The sequence below is a fragment of the Teleopsis dalmanni genome, chromosome 2 (genome assembly GCF_002237135.1).
Source record: "Teleopsis dalmanni isolate 2A chromosome 2, ASM223713v2, whole genome shotgun sequence".
In the NCBI taxonomy this organism is placed as follows: domain Eukaryota; kingdom Metazoa; phylum Arthropoda; class Insecta; order Diptera; family Diopsidae; genus Teleopsis; species Teleopsis dalmanni.
The window spans coordinates 108,175,937-108,188,841 of record NC_051847.1 but is presented as its reverse complement, the minus strand read 5'-3'; the positions used below and the strand labels follow the sequence as shown (position 1 = coordinate 108,188,841).

Sequence of the window (12,905 nt, the reverse complement as noted above, 5' to 3'; positions counted from 1 at the left end):
TTCTGATACAGCTGTAGTTTGCGACCCTTGGTCAATTAGTGCCCTTAACATAATCATCTCACCTTGAACACTTTTTACGCGCACTTGCGCCGTTGCAAGTAACACATTTTCTGCTGTGCCCGTATTCATTGTTAATGTTGATGTGTTATTATTTTGCCCTGAATTAATGTGCAAAAGAGTATTGTGCCACTTCCCACAATCTTGACATTTTGTCTTACTATTGCATCTTTTTGTAGTTTTATGCGATAAACAGACGCGACAAATTTTAGCGTCTTTTACCCATGTATTTTTGTCCTTGACTTGTAGCTTTAGAAACTCATAACACTTTAATGCCATATGTCCTTTTTTGTTGCAGTAAAAGCACTGGTAATCATTTGCTACTATAGTTGTCGCTGTTGTTTTTTGAAAAGACTTTACATTATTAGTTTGTTTCTTAGATTTAATCGCCTCTGCTGTTTGGTATTGCTGCTCCAGAAACTGTAATACATCGTCCATTTTTTGAATCTCCTTTGTCCTTTTTATATTTTGCTCATATAGCCGTAATCCTTCCTTATCCAACTTCCTGATTATAATCCTTGCTATTATTGGATCTGCTTCATTCGTTTTTATACCCATTGCCTTCAGTCCCTGGATACATTCTATCGATGTGTCAAGCAACTTTTTCAAACTTGACGCTGAATCATTATATACAGATGGTTGATCGAGCAATTTATCGACCAATATTGTGAACAACATTCTTTCATTTTCGTACCTTTGCGACAAAATTTCCCAAGCTACAGCATAATTCAATTCCGACACCGGTAGATGTTGTATCAGCTTGCTTGCTTCTCCTTTTACTAATGTTTTGAGTCGATACATTTTCTCAACATTCGAAATTTTTCCATCCTCATGGATAAGCCTTTTATATAGATCATGAAAAGACGACCATTCTTCAATATTACCGTTGAAATTTGGGATTCTAATGCAGTCAAGCTTAACGTTGTTCCCCTCACGTAATTTTTCCATTTTATTGGCTAATTCATCTAACGCCTTATCGTATTGGTCTTCAATCTCATCATAATCATTCATAATGTCTACTTCATTTCAATAACCAGCTTCTTATAGATACTTCTAATGTCTTCGAACTTTCTTTTCCAGATTCCATTAAGTTGTTCCAATCGCGTGACAGTATCATAATGGTCAAGATTTTCTAACATCTGTCTTAACCTTGCGATGTTATTGTTATATTGCTCTACTAGATTGTTGATTTTATTTTTCTCAATTTGACTTTCCGTTATTTTCTCGTCTACACTTTTGCTTTCAACAGATTCTGCATTTCTATCTTTGCTTTCAACTATTTCTTCGAGCATTGTTTTCACCTGAATCACTTTTTGATGCACTGTAGTGTAAAAGTCCTCATTAAAATATTTGTCTTCCTTATTCTCCGTTAAGAGTATTTTCTCGTGATTATCTTTAAATTGATTCCATAATCCTTGTAGTTTATCTAAACGTTCTTTTATTGTATTCGCACGCAACTCACGTTTGCTGCTATTCTTCTCGATATTCTTAACATCGTCATATATTGCTCTTTGCTGTTTAAGCAGAGCTAATAATTTTGATGGATCCATTTTCTTTTTACCGTACCGATATTTAAATCTCGATCAATGCTTTTTGTACTATATTTAAATTTTTGGCACTGATGTTTAAGCCTTGGTCCACGCTTGTATCTTTTAGCACTGCACTATATATTTAGTTTATGGCACCGATGTTTAAGCCTCGGTCCACGCTGGTATCGCACTGTACTCAATTTCACTTTATGTCTCGAAGGACCAAAATGTACATTTAATAAATTAAAGTACACACACTTTGAGTAATTTTTAGCTACTGATTTTATTTAAAATAATGTTGTGTTTTTATACAAAAATATTTTAAGACTAATTTCTACATCAAGGTTAAATTATTATGATTTTAGTGGACTGTATTACATTTGTCAAAAAAGGTTAAAAAAGGTTAAAAAAGGACGGAAGTCCCAACACTTGGGATTTTCCTCCTATTGTTTTTATGAATATATTTTAGTTTAATAATTTAAATACGGTTGCTAAAAAATGTTACTATTTATCTATATTTTTCCTTAGTACATAATTCTAAGAATTTAGGTGATAATATAAACTATAATAATTAAATTTATGGTATAAATTCCTGTTCATGATTGAACAACTCACATCGTTAAGTTTCTGTAAAAGAGTACAATCATTGTTTATTTCTAAAACTACACATGGCACTATCTTATATTTATGATAATTGATCGGTTTTTTATATGACATCATATGTATTTTTATTCCTATTTAAGAAATCTCATGTAAACTTTGTTTTTATTATTACTCACATCGTTAAGTTTGTGAAAACTTACAATTCTTTCTTTATTTTTTAAACTACACAAACTCAATATCTTACATTCATAACAATCGATCAGGTTCTGATATAGCGTAAAATGTAATTTATTCCTATTTCAGAAATTTCATGTAAACTTTATTTTCATTATTACTCACATCGTTAATTTTGTGTAAAAGCTTACATCCCTTTCTTATTTCTAAAACTACACAATAGCAATATTTTATATTTATGATAATTGCTCAGTTTCTAATATGACATCATATGTATTTCAGTCCTGTTTCAGAAATTTCATGTAAACTTTATTTTTATTATTACTCACATCGTTAAGTTTCTGTAAAAGCTTATATTTCTCTTCATTTTTAAAACTATACAAAAGCAATATTCCTATTTCATTCCATTCCCAATAAATAATATTTCATTCATTCCTATTTCAGAAATTTCATCTAAACTTTGTTAATATTATCACTCACATCGTTAAGTTTCTGTAAATGTTTACATCCCTTCTTATTTCTAAAACTACACAATAGCAATATCTTATATTTATGATAATTGCTCAGTTTTTTAAATGACATCATATGTAATTCGTTCTTACTTCAGAAATTTAATTTAAACTTTGTTTTTATTATTACTCACATCGTTAAGTTTCTGTAAGAATTTACAATCCTTTTTAAGTTTCTAAACTACACAAAAGCAATATCTTATATTTATGATAATCGATCAGGTTCTGATATAACGTAAAATGTAATTCATTCCTATTTCAGAAATTTTATGTAAACTTTATTTTTATTATTACTCACATCGTTAGGTTTCTGTAAAACCTTACATCTCTTTTTATTTCAAAAACTCCACAATAGCAATATCTTACATTCATAACAATCGATCGGTTTTAATATAAGGTAAAATGTATTTCATTCCTACTTCAGAAATTTCATTTAAACTTTGTATGCATTATTACTCACATCGTTAAGTTTCTGTAAAAGAGTACATCCCTTTTTATTTCTAAACCTACACAATAGCAATATCTTATATTTATGATAATTGCTCAGTTTTTAATATGACATCATATGTATTTCATTCCTCTTTCAGAAATTTCATGTAAACTTTATTCTTATTATTACTTACATCCTTAAGTTTCTGTAAAAGTTCACAATCCTTTTTATTTTTAAAACTACACAAAAGCAATATTCCTATTTCATTCCATTCCTAATAAATAATATTTCATTCATTCCTATTTCAGAAATTTCACGTCAACTTTGTTTTTATTATTACTCACATAGTTAAGTTTCTGTAAAAGCGTACATTCCTTTTTATTTCTAAACCTACACAATAGCAATATCTTACATTCATAACAATCGATCATGTTTTGGTATAAGGTAAAATGTATTTCATTCCTATTTCAGAAATTTTATGTAAACTTTATTTTTATTATTACTCACATCGTTAGGTTTCTGTAAAACCTTACATCTCTTTTAATTTCAAAAACTCCACAATAGCAATATCTTACATTGATAACAATCGATCATGTTTTGAAATAAGGTAAAATGTATTTCATTCCTATTTCAGAAATTTCATTTAAACTTTGTTTGCATTATTACTCACATCGTTAAGTTTCTGTAAAAGAGTACATCCTCTTTATTTCTAAACCTACACAATAGCAATATCTTATATTTATGATAATTGCTCAGTTTTTAATATGACATCATATGTATTTCATTCCTCTTTCAGAAATTTCATGTAAACTTTATTTTTATTATTATTTACATTTTTAAGTTTCTGTAAAAGTTCACAATCCTTTTTATTTTTAAAACTACACAAAAGCAATATTCCTATTTCATTCCATTCCTAATAAATAATATTTCATTCATTCCTATTTCAGAAATTTCATGTAAACTTTATTTTTATTATTACTCACATCGTTAGGTTTCTGTAAAACCTTACATCCCTTTTTATTTCTAAAACTCCACAATAGCAATATCTTACATTCATAACAATCGATCTTGTTTTGATATATGGTAAAATGTATTTCATTCCTATTTTAGAAATTTCATTTAAACTTTGTTTGTATTATTACTCACATCGTCAAGTTTCTGTAAAAGAGTACATCCCTTTTTATTTCTAAACCTACACAATAGCAATATCTTATATTTATGATAATTGCTCAGTTTTTAATATGACATCATATGTTTTTCATTCCTCGACACAAATATTGGATTCTACAGGCACGCATTTTGGTCAAGCAATGCATACCCTCATGCGCGATTTACAGGCGGCAAAAACACATAATGCTAAAACAACGTATGGCGACATTACCAAAGGCTCGGGTCACCCCATCTCCACCATTTGCAAGATCTGGCTTAGACTATTGCGGTCCATTCAACATACGCATTGGCTCCAAGGCTGTACGAACCGTGCGGAAGGCTTACGTGACAATCCTTGTGTGCATGGTAACCAAGGCAGCGCACATCGAACTGGCTGAAGATCTCACTTCTGAGGCATTCATAAATGCATACACCCGTTTCGTAAACCGGCGTGGTCCATGTAATCATTTATACAGTGACAATGGCACTACATTCATTGGCTTACAGGCTTGGCATAATGAATATTCTCAACAGGAATTGGCAAATCGAGGCACAAAATGGCATTTTCTACCACCTGGCGCACCTCATCAAGGCGGTCTATGGGAAGCTGCCGTTAAGTCAGCAAAAAAGCACTTACTACGCATTGTTGGCACCCATTCCATTTACTATGATCAGCTACATACTGTACTTGTACATATCGAGGCTTGCTTGAATTCACGTCCACTTATACCATTGCATAACACTTGTGACGACAAGATGGCTCTATCACCTGCAGATTTCCTAATTGGCAAGGTACCTAGCAAGAAATTATCATACTCGCGAAAGATATGCAGGCTTGTGGAGCATCCTGAACGTACCCGTCCAGCCGGGGAGGATGTTTGATATTTGGCACAGCAATCAGGCGATATGGCATCACCCATTTAGTAGTTTTTGACAGTGGCATTTTAACATTTGGCAAGCAATAATTTTGGCTTCGTTTTTGCTTTTTCTTTCTTTTTTTCTTACTTGTATACTGACAGAGTGTGCACGCTTTTTTTGGCTTCGCAAAATATAAGTAATTTATAAATTATTCTAGTCTAATTTTCGTAAATTAAATAAATACATAAACTTTTGCGTGTGTGGAAATAATTGTGTTTGTTTTTTCATACAATAACAATCGATCAGGTTTTGATATAAGGTAAAAAGTATTTCATTAATATTTCAGAAATTTCATGTTAACTTTGTTTTTATTATTACTCACATCGTTAAGTTTCTGTAAAAGAGTACAATCATTGTTTATTTCTAAAACTACACATGGCACTATCTTATATTTATGATAATTGATCGGTTTTTTATATGACATCATATGTATTTTTATTCCTATTTAAGAAATCTCATGTAAACTTTGTTTTTATTATTACTCACATCGTTAAGTTTGTGAAAACTTACAATTCTTTCTTTATTTTTTAAACTACACAAACTCAATATCTTACATTCATAACAATCGATCAGGTTCTGATATAGCGTAAAATGTAATTTATTCCTATTTCAGAAATTTCATGTAAACTTTATTTTCATTATTACTCACATCGTTAATTTTGTGTAAAAGCTTACATCCCTTTCTTATTTCTAAAACTACACAATAGCAATATTTTATATTTATGATAATTGCTCAGTTTCTAATATGACATCATATGTATTTCAGTCCTGTTTCAGAAATTTCATGTAAACTTTATTTTTATTATTACTCACATCGTTAAGTTTCTGTAAAAGCTTATATTTCTCTTCATTTTTAAAACTATACAAAAGCAATATTCCTATTTCATTCCATTCCCAATAAATAATATTTCATTCATTCCTATTTCAGAAATTTCATCTAAACTTTGTTAATATTATCACTCACATCGTTAAGTTTCTGTAAATGTTTACATCCCTTCTTATTTCTAAAACTACACAATAGCAATATCTTATATTTATGATAATTGCTCAGTTTTTTAAATGACATCATATGTAATTCGTTCTTACTTCAGAAATTTAATTTAAACTTTGTTTTTATTATTACTCACATCGTTAAGTTTCTGTAAGAATTTACAATCCTTTTTAAGTTTCTAAACTACACAAAAGCAATATCTTATATTTATGATAATCGATCAGGTTCTGATATAACGTAAAATGTAATTCATTCCTATTTCAGAAATTTTATGTAAACTTTATTTTTATTATTACTCACATCGTTAGGTTTCTGTAAAACCTTACATCTCTTTTTATTTCAAAAACTCCACAATAGCAATATCTTACATTCATAACAATCGCTCGTGTTTTAATATAAGGTAAAATGTATTTCATTCCTACTTCAGAAATTTCATTTAAACTTTGTATGCATTATTACTCACATCGTTAAGTTTCTGTAAAAGAGTACATCCCTTTTTATTTCTAAACCTACACAATAGCAATATCTTATATTTATGATAATTGCTCAGTTTTTAATATGACATCATATGTATTTCATTCCTCTTTCAGAAATTTCATGTAAACTTTATTCTTATTATTACTTACATCCTTAAGTTTCTGTAAAAGTTCACAATCCTTTTTATTTTTAAAACTACACAAAAGCAATATTCCTATTTCATTCCATTCCTAATAAATAATATTTCATTCATTCCTATTTCAGAAATTTCACGTCAACTTTGTTTTTATTATTACTCACATCGTTAGGTTTCTGTAAAAGCTTACATCCCTTTTTATTTCTAAACCTACCTAATAGCAATATCTTACATTCATAACAATCGATCATGTTTTAATATAAGGTAAAATGTATTTCATTCCTACTTCAGAAATTTCATTTAAACTTTGTATGCATTATTACTCACATCGTTAAGTTTCTGTAAAAGAGTACATCCCTTTTTATTTCTAAACCTACACAATAGCAATATCTTATATTTATGATAATTGCTCAGTTTTTAATATGACATCATATGTATTTCATTCCTCTTTCAGATTTTCATGTAAACTTTATTCTTATTATTACTTACATCCTTAAGTTTCTGTAAAAGTTCACAATCCTTTTTATTTTTAAAACTACACAAAAGCAATATTCCTATTTCATTCCATTCCTAATAAATAATATTTCATTCATTCCTATTTCAGAAATTTCACGTCTACTTTGTTTTTATTATTACTCACATCGTTAGGTTTCTGTAAAACCTTACATCTCTTTTTATTTCTAAACCTCCCTAATAGCAATATCTTACATTCATAACAATCGATCATGTTTTGATATATGGTAAAATGTATTTCATTCCTATTTCAGAAATTTCATTTACACTTTGTTTTTATTAATATTCACATCGTTAGGTTTCTGTAAAAGAGTACATCCCTTTTTATTTCTAAACCTACACAATAGCATTATCTTATATTTATGATAATTGCTCAGTTTTTAATATGACATCATATGTAATTCGTTCCTACTTCAGAAATTTCATTTAAACTTTGTTTTTATTATTACACACATCGTTAAGTTTCTGTAAGAATTTACAACCCTTTTTTAGTTTCTAAACTACACAAAAGCAATATCTTACACATATGATAATCGATCAGGTTCTGATATAACGTAAAATGTAATTCATTCCTATTTCAGAAATTTCACGTCAACTTTGTTTTTATTATTACTCACATAGTTAAGTTTCTGTAAAAGCGTACATCCCTTTTTATTTCTAAAACTCCACAATAGCAATATCTTACATTCATAACAATCGATCATGTTTTGATATATGGTAAAATGTACTTCATTCCTATTTCAGAAATTTCATTTAAACTTTGTTTGTATTATTACTCACATCGTTAAGTTTCTGTAAAAGCGTACATCCCTTTTTATTTCTAAACCTGCACAATAGCAATATCTTATATTTTTGATAATTGATCAGTTTTTAATATGACTTCATATGTATTTCATTCCTCTTTCAGAAATTTCATGTCAACTTTATTTTTATTATTACTTACATCCTTAAGTTTCTGTAAAAGTTCACAATCCTTTTTATTTTTAAAACTATACAAAAGCAATATTCCTATTTCATTCCATTCCTAATAAATAATATTTCATTCATTCCTATTTCAGAAATTTCATGTAAACTTTGTTTTTATTATTACTCACATCGTTAGGTTTCTGTAAAACCTTACATCCCTTTTTATTTCTAAAACTCCACAATAGCAATATCTTACATTCATAACAATCGATCATGTTGTAATATATGGTAAAATGTACTTCATTCCTATTTCAGAAATTTCATTTAAACTTTGTTTGTATTATTACTCACATAGTTAAGTTTCTGTAAAAGCGTACATCCCTTTTTATTTCTAAACCTACACAATAGCAATATCTTACATTCTTAACAATCGATCATGTTTTGATATAAGGTTAAATGCATTTCATTCCTATTTCAGAAATTCATTTTAAACTTGTTTTGTTATTCTCACACGTTAAGTTTCTGTAAAGCTACATCCCTTTATTTCTAACCTACACAATAGCAATTATTTATATTTTTGAAATTGTCAGTTTTTAATTGGACTTCATATGTATTTCATTCCTCTTTCAGAAATTTCATGTAACTTTTATTTTTTTATAATTACTTACACTTAGTTTCTGTAAAATTTCACAATCCTTTTTATTTTTAAAACTACACAAAAGCAAATATTCCTATTTCATTCCATTCCTAATAAATAATATTTCATTCATTCCTATTTCAGAAATTTCATGTAAACTTTGTTTTTATTATTACTCACATCGTTAGGTTTCTGTAAAACCTTACATCCCTTTTTATTTCTAAAACTCCACAATAGCAATATCTTACATTCATAACAATCGATCATGTTGTAATATATGGTAAAATGTACTTCATTCCTATTTCAGAAATTTCATTTAAACTTTGTTTGTATTATTACTCACATAGTTAAGTTTCTGTAAAAGCGTACATCCCTTTTTATTTCTAAACCTACACAATAGCAATATCTTACATTCTTAACAATCGATCATGTTTTGATATAAGGTTAAATGCATTTCATTCCTATTTCAGAAATTTCATTTAAACTTTGTTTGTATTATTACTCACATCGTTAAGTTTCTGTAAAAGAGTACATTCCTTTTTATTTCTAAACCTACACAATAGCAATATCTTATATTTATGATAATTGCTCAGTTTTTAATATGACATCATATGTATTTCATTCCTCTTTCAGAAATTTCATGTAAACTTTATTTTTATTATTACTTACATCCTTAAGTTTCTGTAAAAGTTCACATTCCTTTTTATTTTTAAAACTACACAAAAGCGATATTCCTATTTCATTCCATTCCTAATAAATAATATTTGATTCATTCCTATTTCAGAAATTTCATGTAAACTTTATTTTTATTATTACTCACATCGTTAGGTTTCTGTAAAACCTTACATCCCTTTTTATTTCTAAACCTACCAAATAGCAATATCTTACATTCATAACAATCGATCATGTTTTGATATAAGGTAAAATGTATTTCATTCCTATTTCAAAAATTTCATTTAAACTTTGTTTGTATTATTACTCACATCGTTAAGTTTCTGTAAAAGAGTACATCCCTTTTTATTTCTAAACCTACACAATAGCATTATCTTATATTTAGGATAATTGCTCAGTTTTTAATATGACATCATATGTATTTCATTCCTCTTTCAGAAATTTCATGTAAACTTTATTTTTATTATTACTTACATCCTTAAGTTTCTGTAAAAGTTCACAATCCTCTTTATTTTTAAAACTACACAAAAGCGATATTCCTATTTCATTCCATTCCTAATAAATAATATTTCATTCATTCCTATTTCAGAAATTTCATGTAAACTTTATTTTTATTATTACTCACATCGTTAGGTTTCTGTAAAACCTTACATCCCTTTTTATTTCTAAAACTCCACAATAGCAATATCTTACATTCATAACAATCGATCATGTTTTGATATATGGTAAAATGTATTTCATTCCTATTTCAGAAATTTCATTTACACTTTGTTTTTATTAATATTCACATCGTTAAGTTTCTGTAAAAGAGTACATCCCTTTTTATTTCTAAACCTACACAATAGCATTATCTTATATTTATGATAATTGATCAGTTTTTAATATGACATCATATGTAATTCGTTCCTACTTCAGAAATTTCATTTAAACTTTGTTTTTATTATTACACACATCGTTAAGTTTCTGTAAGAATTTACAACCCTTTTTTAGTTTCTAAACTACACAAAAGCAATATCTTACACATATGATAATCGATCAGGTTCTGATATAACGTAAAATGTAATTCATTCCTATTTCAGAAATTTCACGTCAACTTTGTTTTTATTATTATTTATTACATAGTTAAGTTTCTGTAAAAGCGTACATCCCTTTTTATTTCTAAACCTACACAATAGCAATATCTTATATTTTTGATAATTGATCAGTTTTTAATATGACTTCATATGTATTCCATTCCTCTTTCAGAAATTTCATGTAAACTTTATTTTTATTATTACTCACATCGTTAAGTTTCTGTAAAAGTTTACATTCCTCTTTATTTTTAAAACTACACAAAAGCAATATTCCTTTTTCATTCCATTCCTAATAAATAATATTTCATTCATTCCTATTTCAGAAATTTCATCTAAACTTTGTTAATATTATTAGTCACATCGTTAAATTTCTGTAAAAGTTTACATCCTTTCTTATTTCTAAAACTACACAATAGCAATTTCTTATATTTATGATAATTGCTCAGTTTTTAATATGACATCATATGTAATTCGTTCCTACTTCAGAAATTTCATTTAAACTTTGTTTTTATTATTACTCACATCGTTAAGTTTCTGTAAGAACTTACAATCCTTTTTTAGTTTCTAGACCACACAAAAGCAATATCTTACATTTATGATAATCGATCAGGTTCTGATATAACGTAAAATGTAATTCATTCCTATTTCAGAAATTTCACGTCACCTTTGTTTTTATTATTACTCACATAGTTAAGTTTCTGTAAAAGCGTACATCCCTTTTTATTTCTAAACCTACACAATAGCAATATCTTATATTTTTGATAATTGATCAGTTTTTAATATGACTTCATATGTATTTCATTCCTCTTTCAGAAATTTCATGTAAACTTTATTTTTATTATTACTTACATCCTTAAGTTTCCGTAAAAGTTCACAATCCTTTTTATTTTTAAAACTACACAAAAGCAATATTCCTATTTCATTCCATTCCTAATAAATAATATTTCATTCATTCCTATTTAAGAAATCTCATGTAAACTTTATTTTTATTATTACTCACATCGTTAGGTTTCTGTAAAACCTTACATCCCTTTTTACTTCTAAAACTCCACAATAGCAATATCTTACATTCATAACAATCGATCTTGTTTTGATATATGGTAAAATGTATTTCATTCCTATTTCAGAAATTTCATTTAAACTTTGTTTGTATTATTACTCACATCGTTAAGTTTCTGTAAAAGAGTACATCCCTTTTTATTTCTAAACCTACACAATAGCATTATCTTATATTTAGGGTAATTGCTCAGTTTTTAATATGACATCATATGTATTTCATTCCTCTTTCAGAAATTTCATGTAAACTTTATTTTTATTATTACTTACATCCTTAAGTTTCTGTAAAAGTTCACAATCCTTTTTATTTTGAAAACTACACAAAAGCGATATTCCTATTTCATTCCATTCCTAATAAATAATATTTCATTCATTCCTATTTCAGAAATTTCATGTAAACTTTATTTTTATTATTACTCACATCGTTAGGTTTCTGTAAAACCTTACATCCCTTTTTATTTCTAAAACTCCACAATAGCAATATCTTACATTCATAACAATCGATCATGTTTTGATATATGGTAAAATGTATTTCATTCCTATTTCAGAAATTTCATTTACACTTTGTTTTTATTAATATTCACATCGCTAAGTTTCTGTAAAAGAGTACATCCCTTTTTATTTCTAAACCTACACAATAGCATTATCTTATATTTATGATAATTGCTCAGTTTTTAATATGACATCATATGTAATTCGTTCCTACTTCGTTCCAGACATTTCACTTTAACCTTCTGTTGTGTGTGATCTTACCACATCGTTAAGTTTCTGTAAGAATTTACAACCCTTTTTTAGTTTCTAAACTACACAAAAGCAATATCTTACACATATGATAATCGATCAGGTTCTGATATAACGTAAAATGTAATTCATTCCTATTTCAGAAATTTCACGTCAACTTTGTTTTTATTATTACTCACATAGTTAAAATTCTGTAAAAGCGTACATCCCTTTTTATTTCTAAAACTCCACAATAGCAATATCTTACATTCATAACAATCGATCATGTTTTGATATATGGTAAAATGTACTTCATTCCTATTTCAGAAATTTCATTTAAACTTTGTTTTTATTA

The 12,905-nt window shown here is 27.7% G+C and overlaps 1 protein-coding gene across 1 annotated transcript; it reads left to right on the top strand.

Annotated features, from left to right (window-relative positions):
- Window positions 1–4,655: 4,655 nt before the first annotated feature.
- LOC119675380 lies at window positions 4,656–5,333 on the top strand. Its single transcript, XM_038086578.1, has one exon. It carries the CDS (start codon window positions 4,656–4,658, stop codon window positions 5,331–5,333), a length of 678 nt encoding a protein of 225 aa, XP_037942506.1.
- Window positions 5,334–12,905: the final 7,572 nt, after the last annotated feature.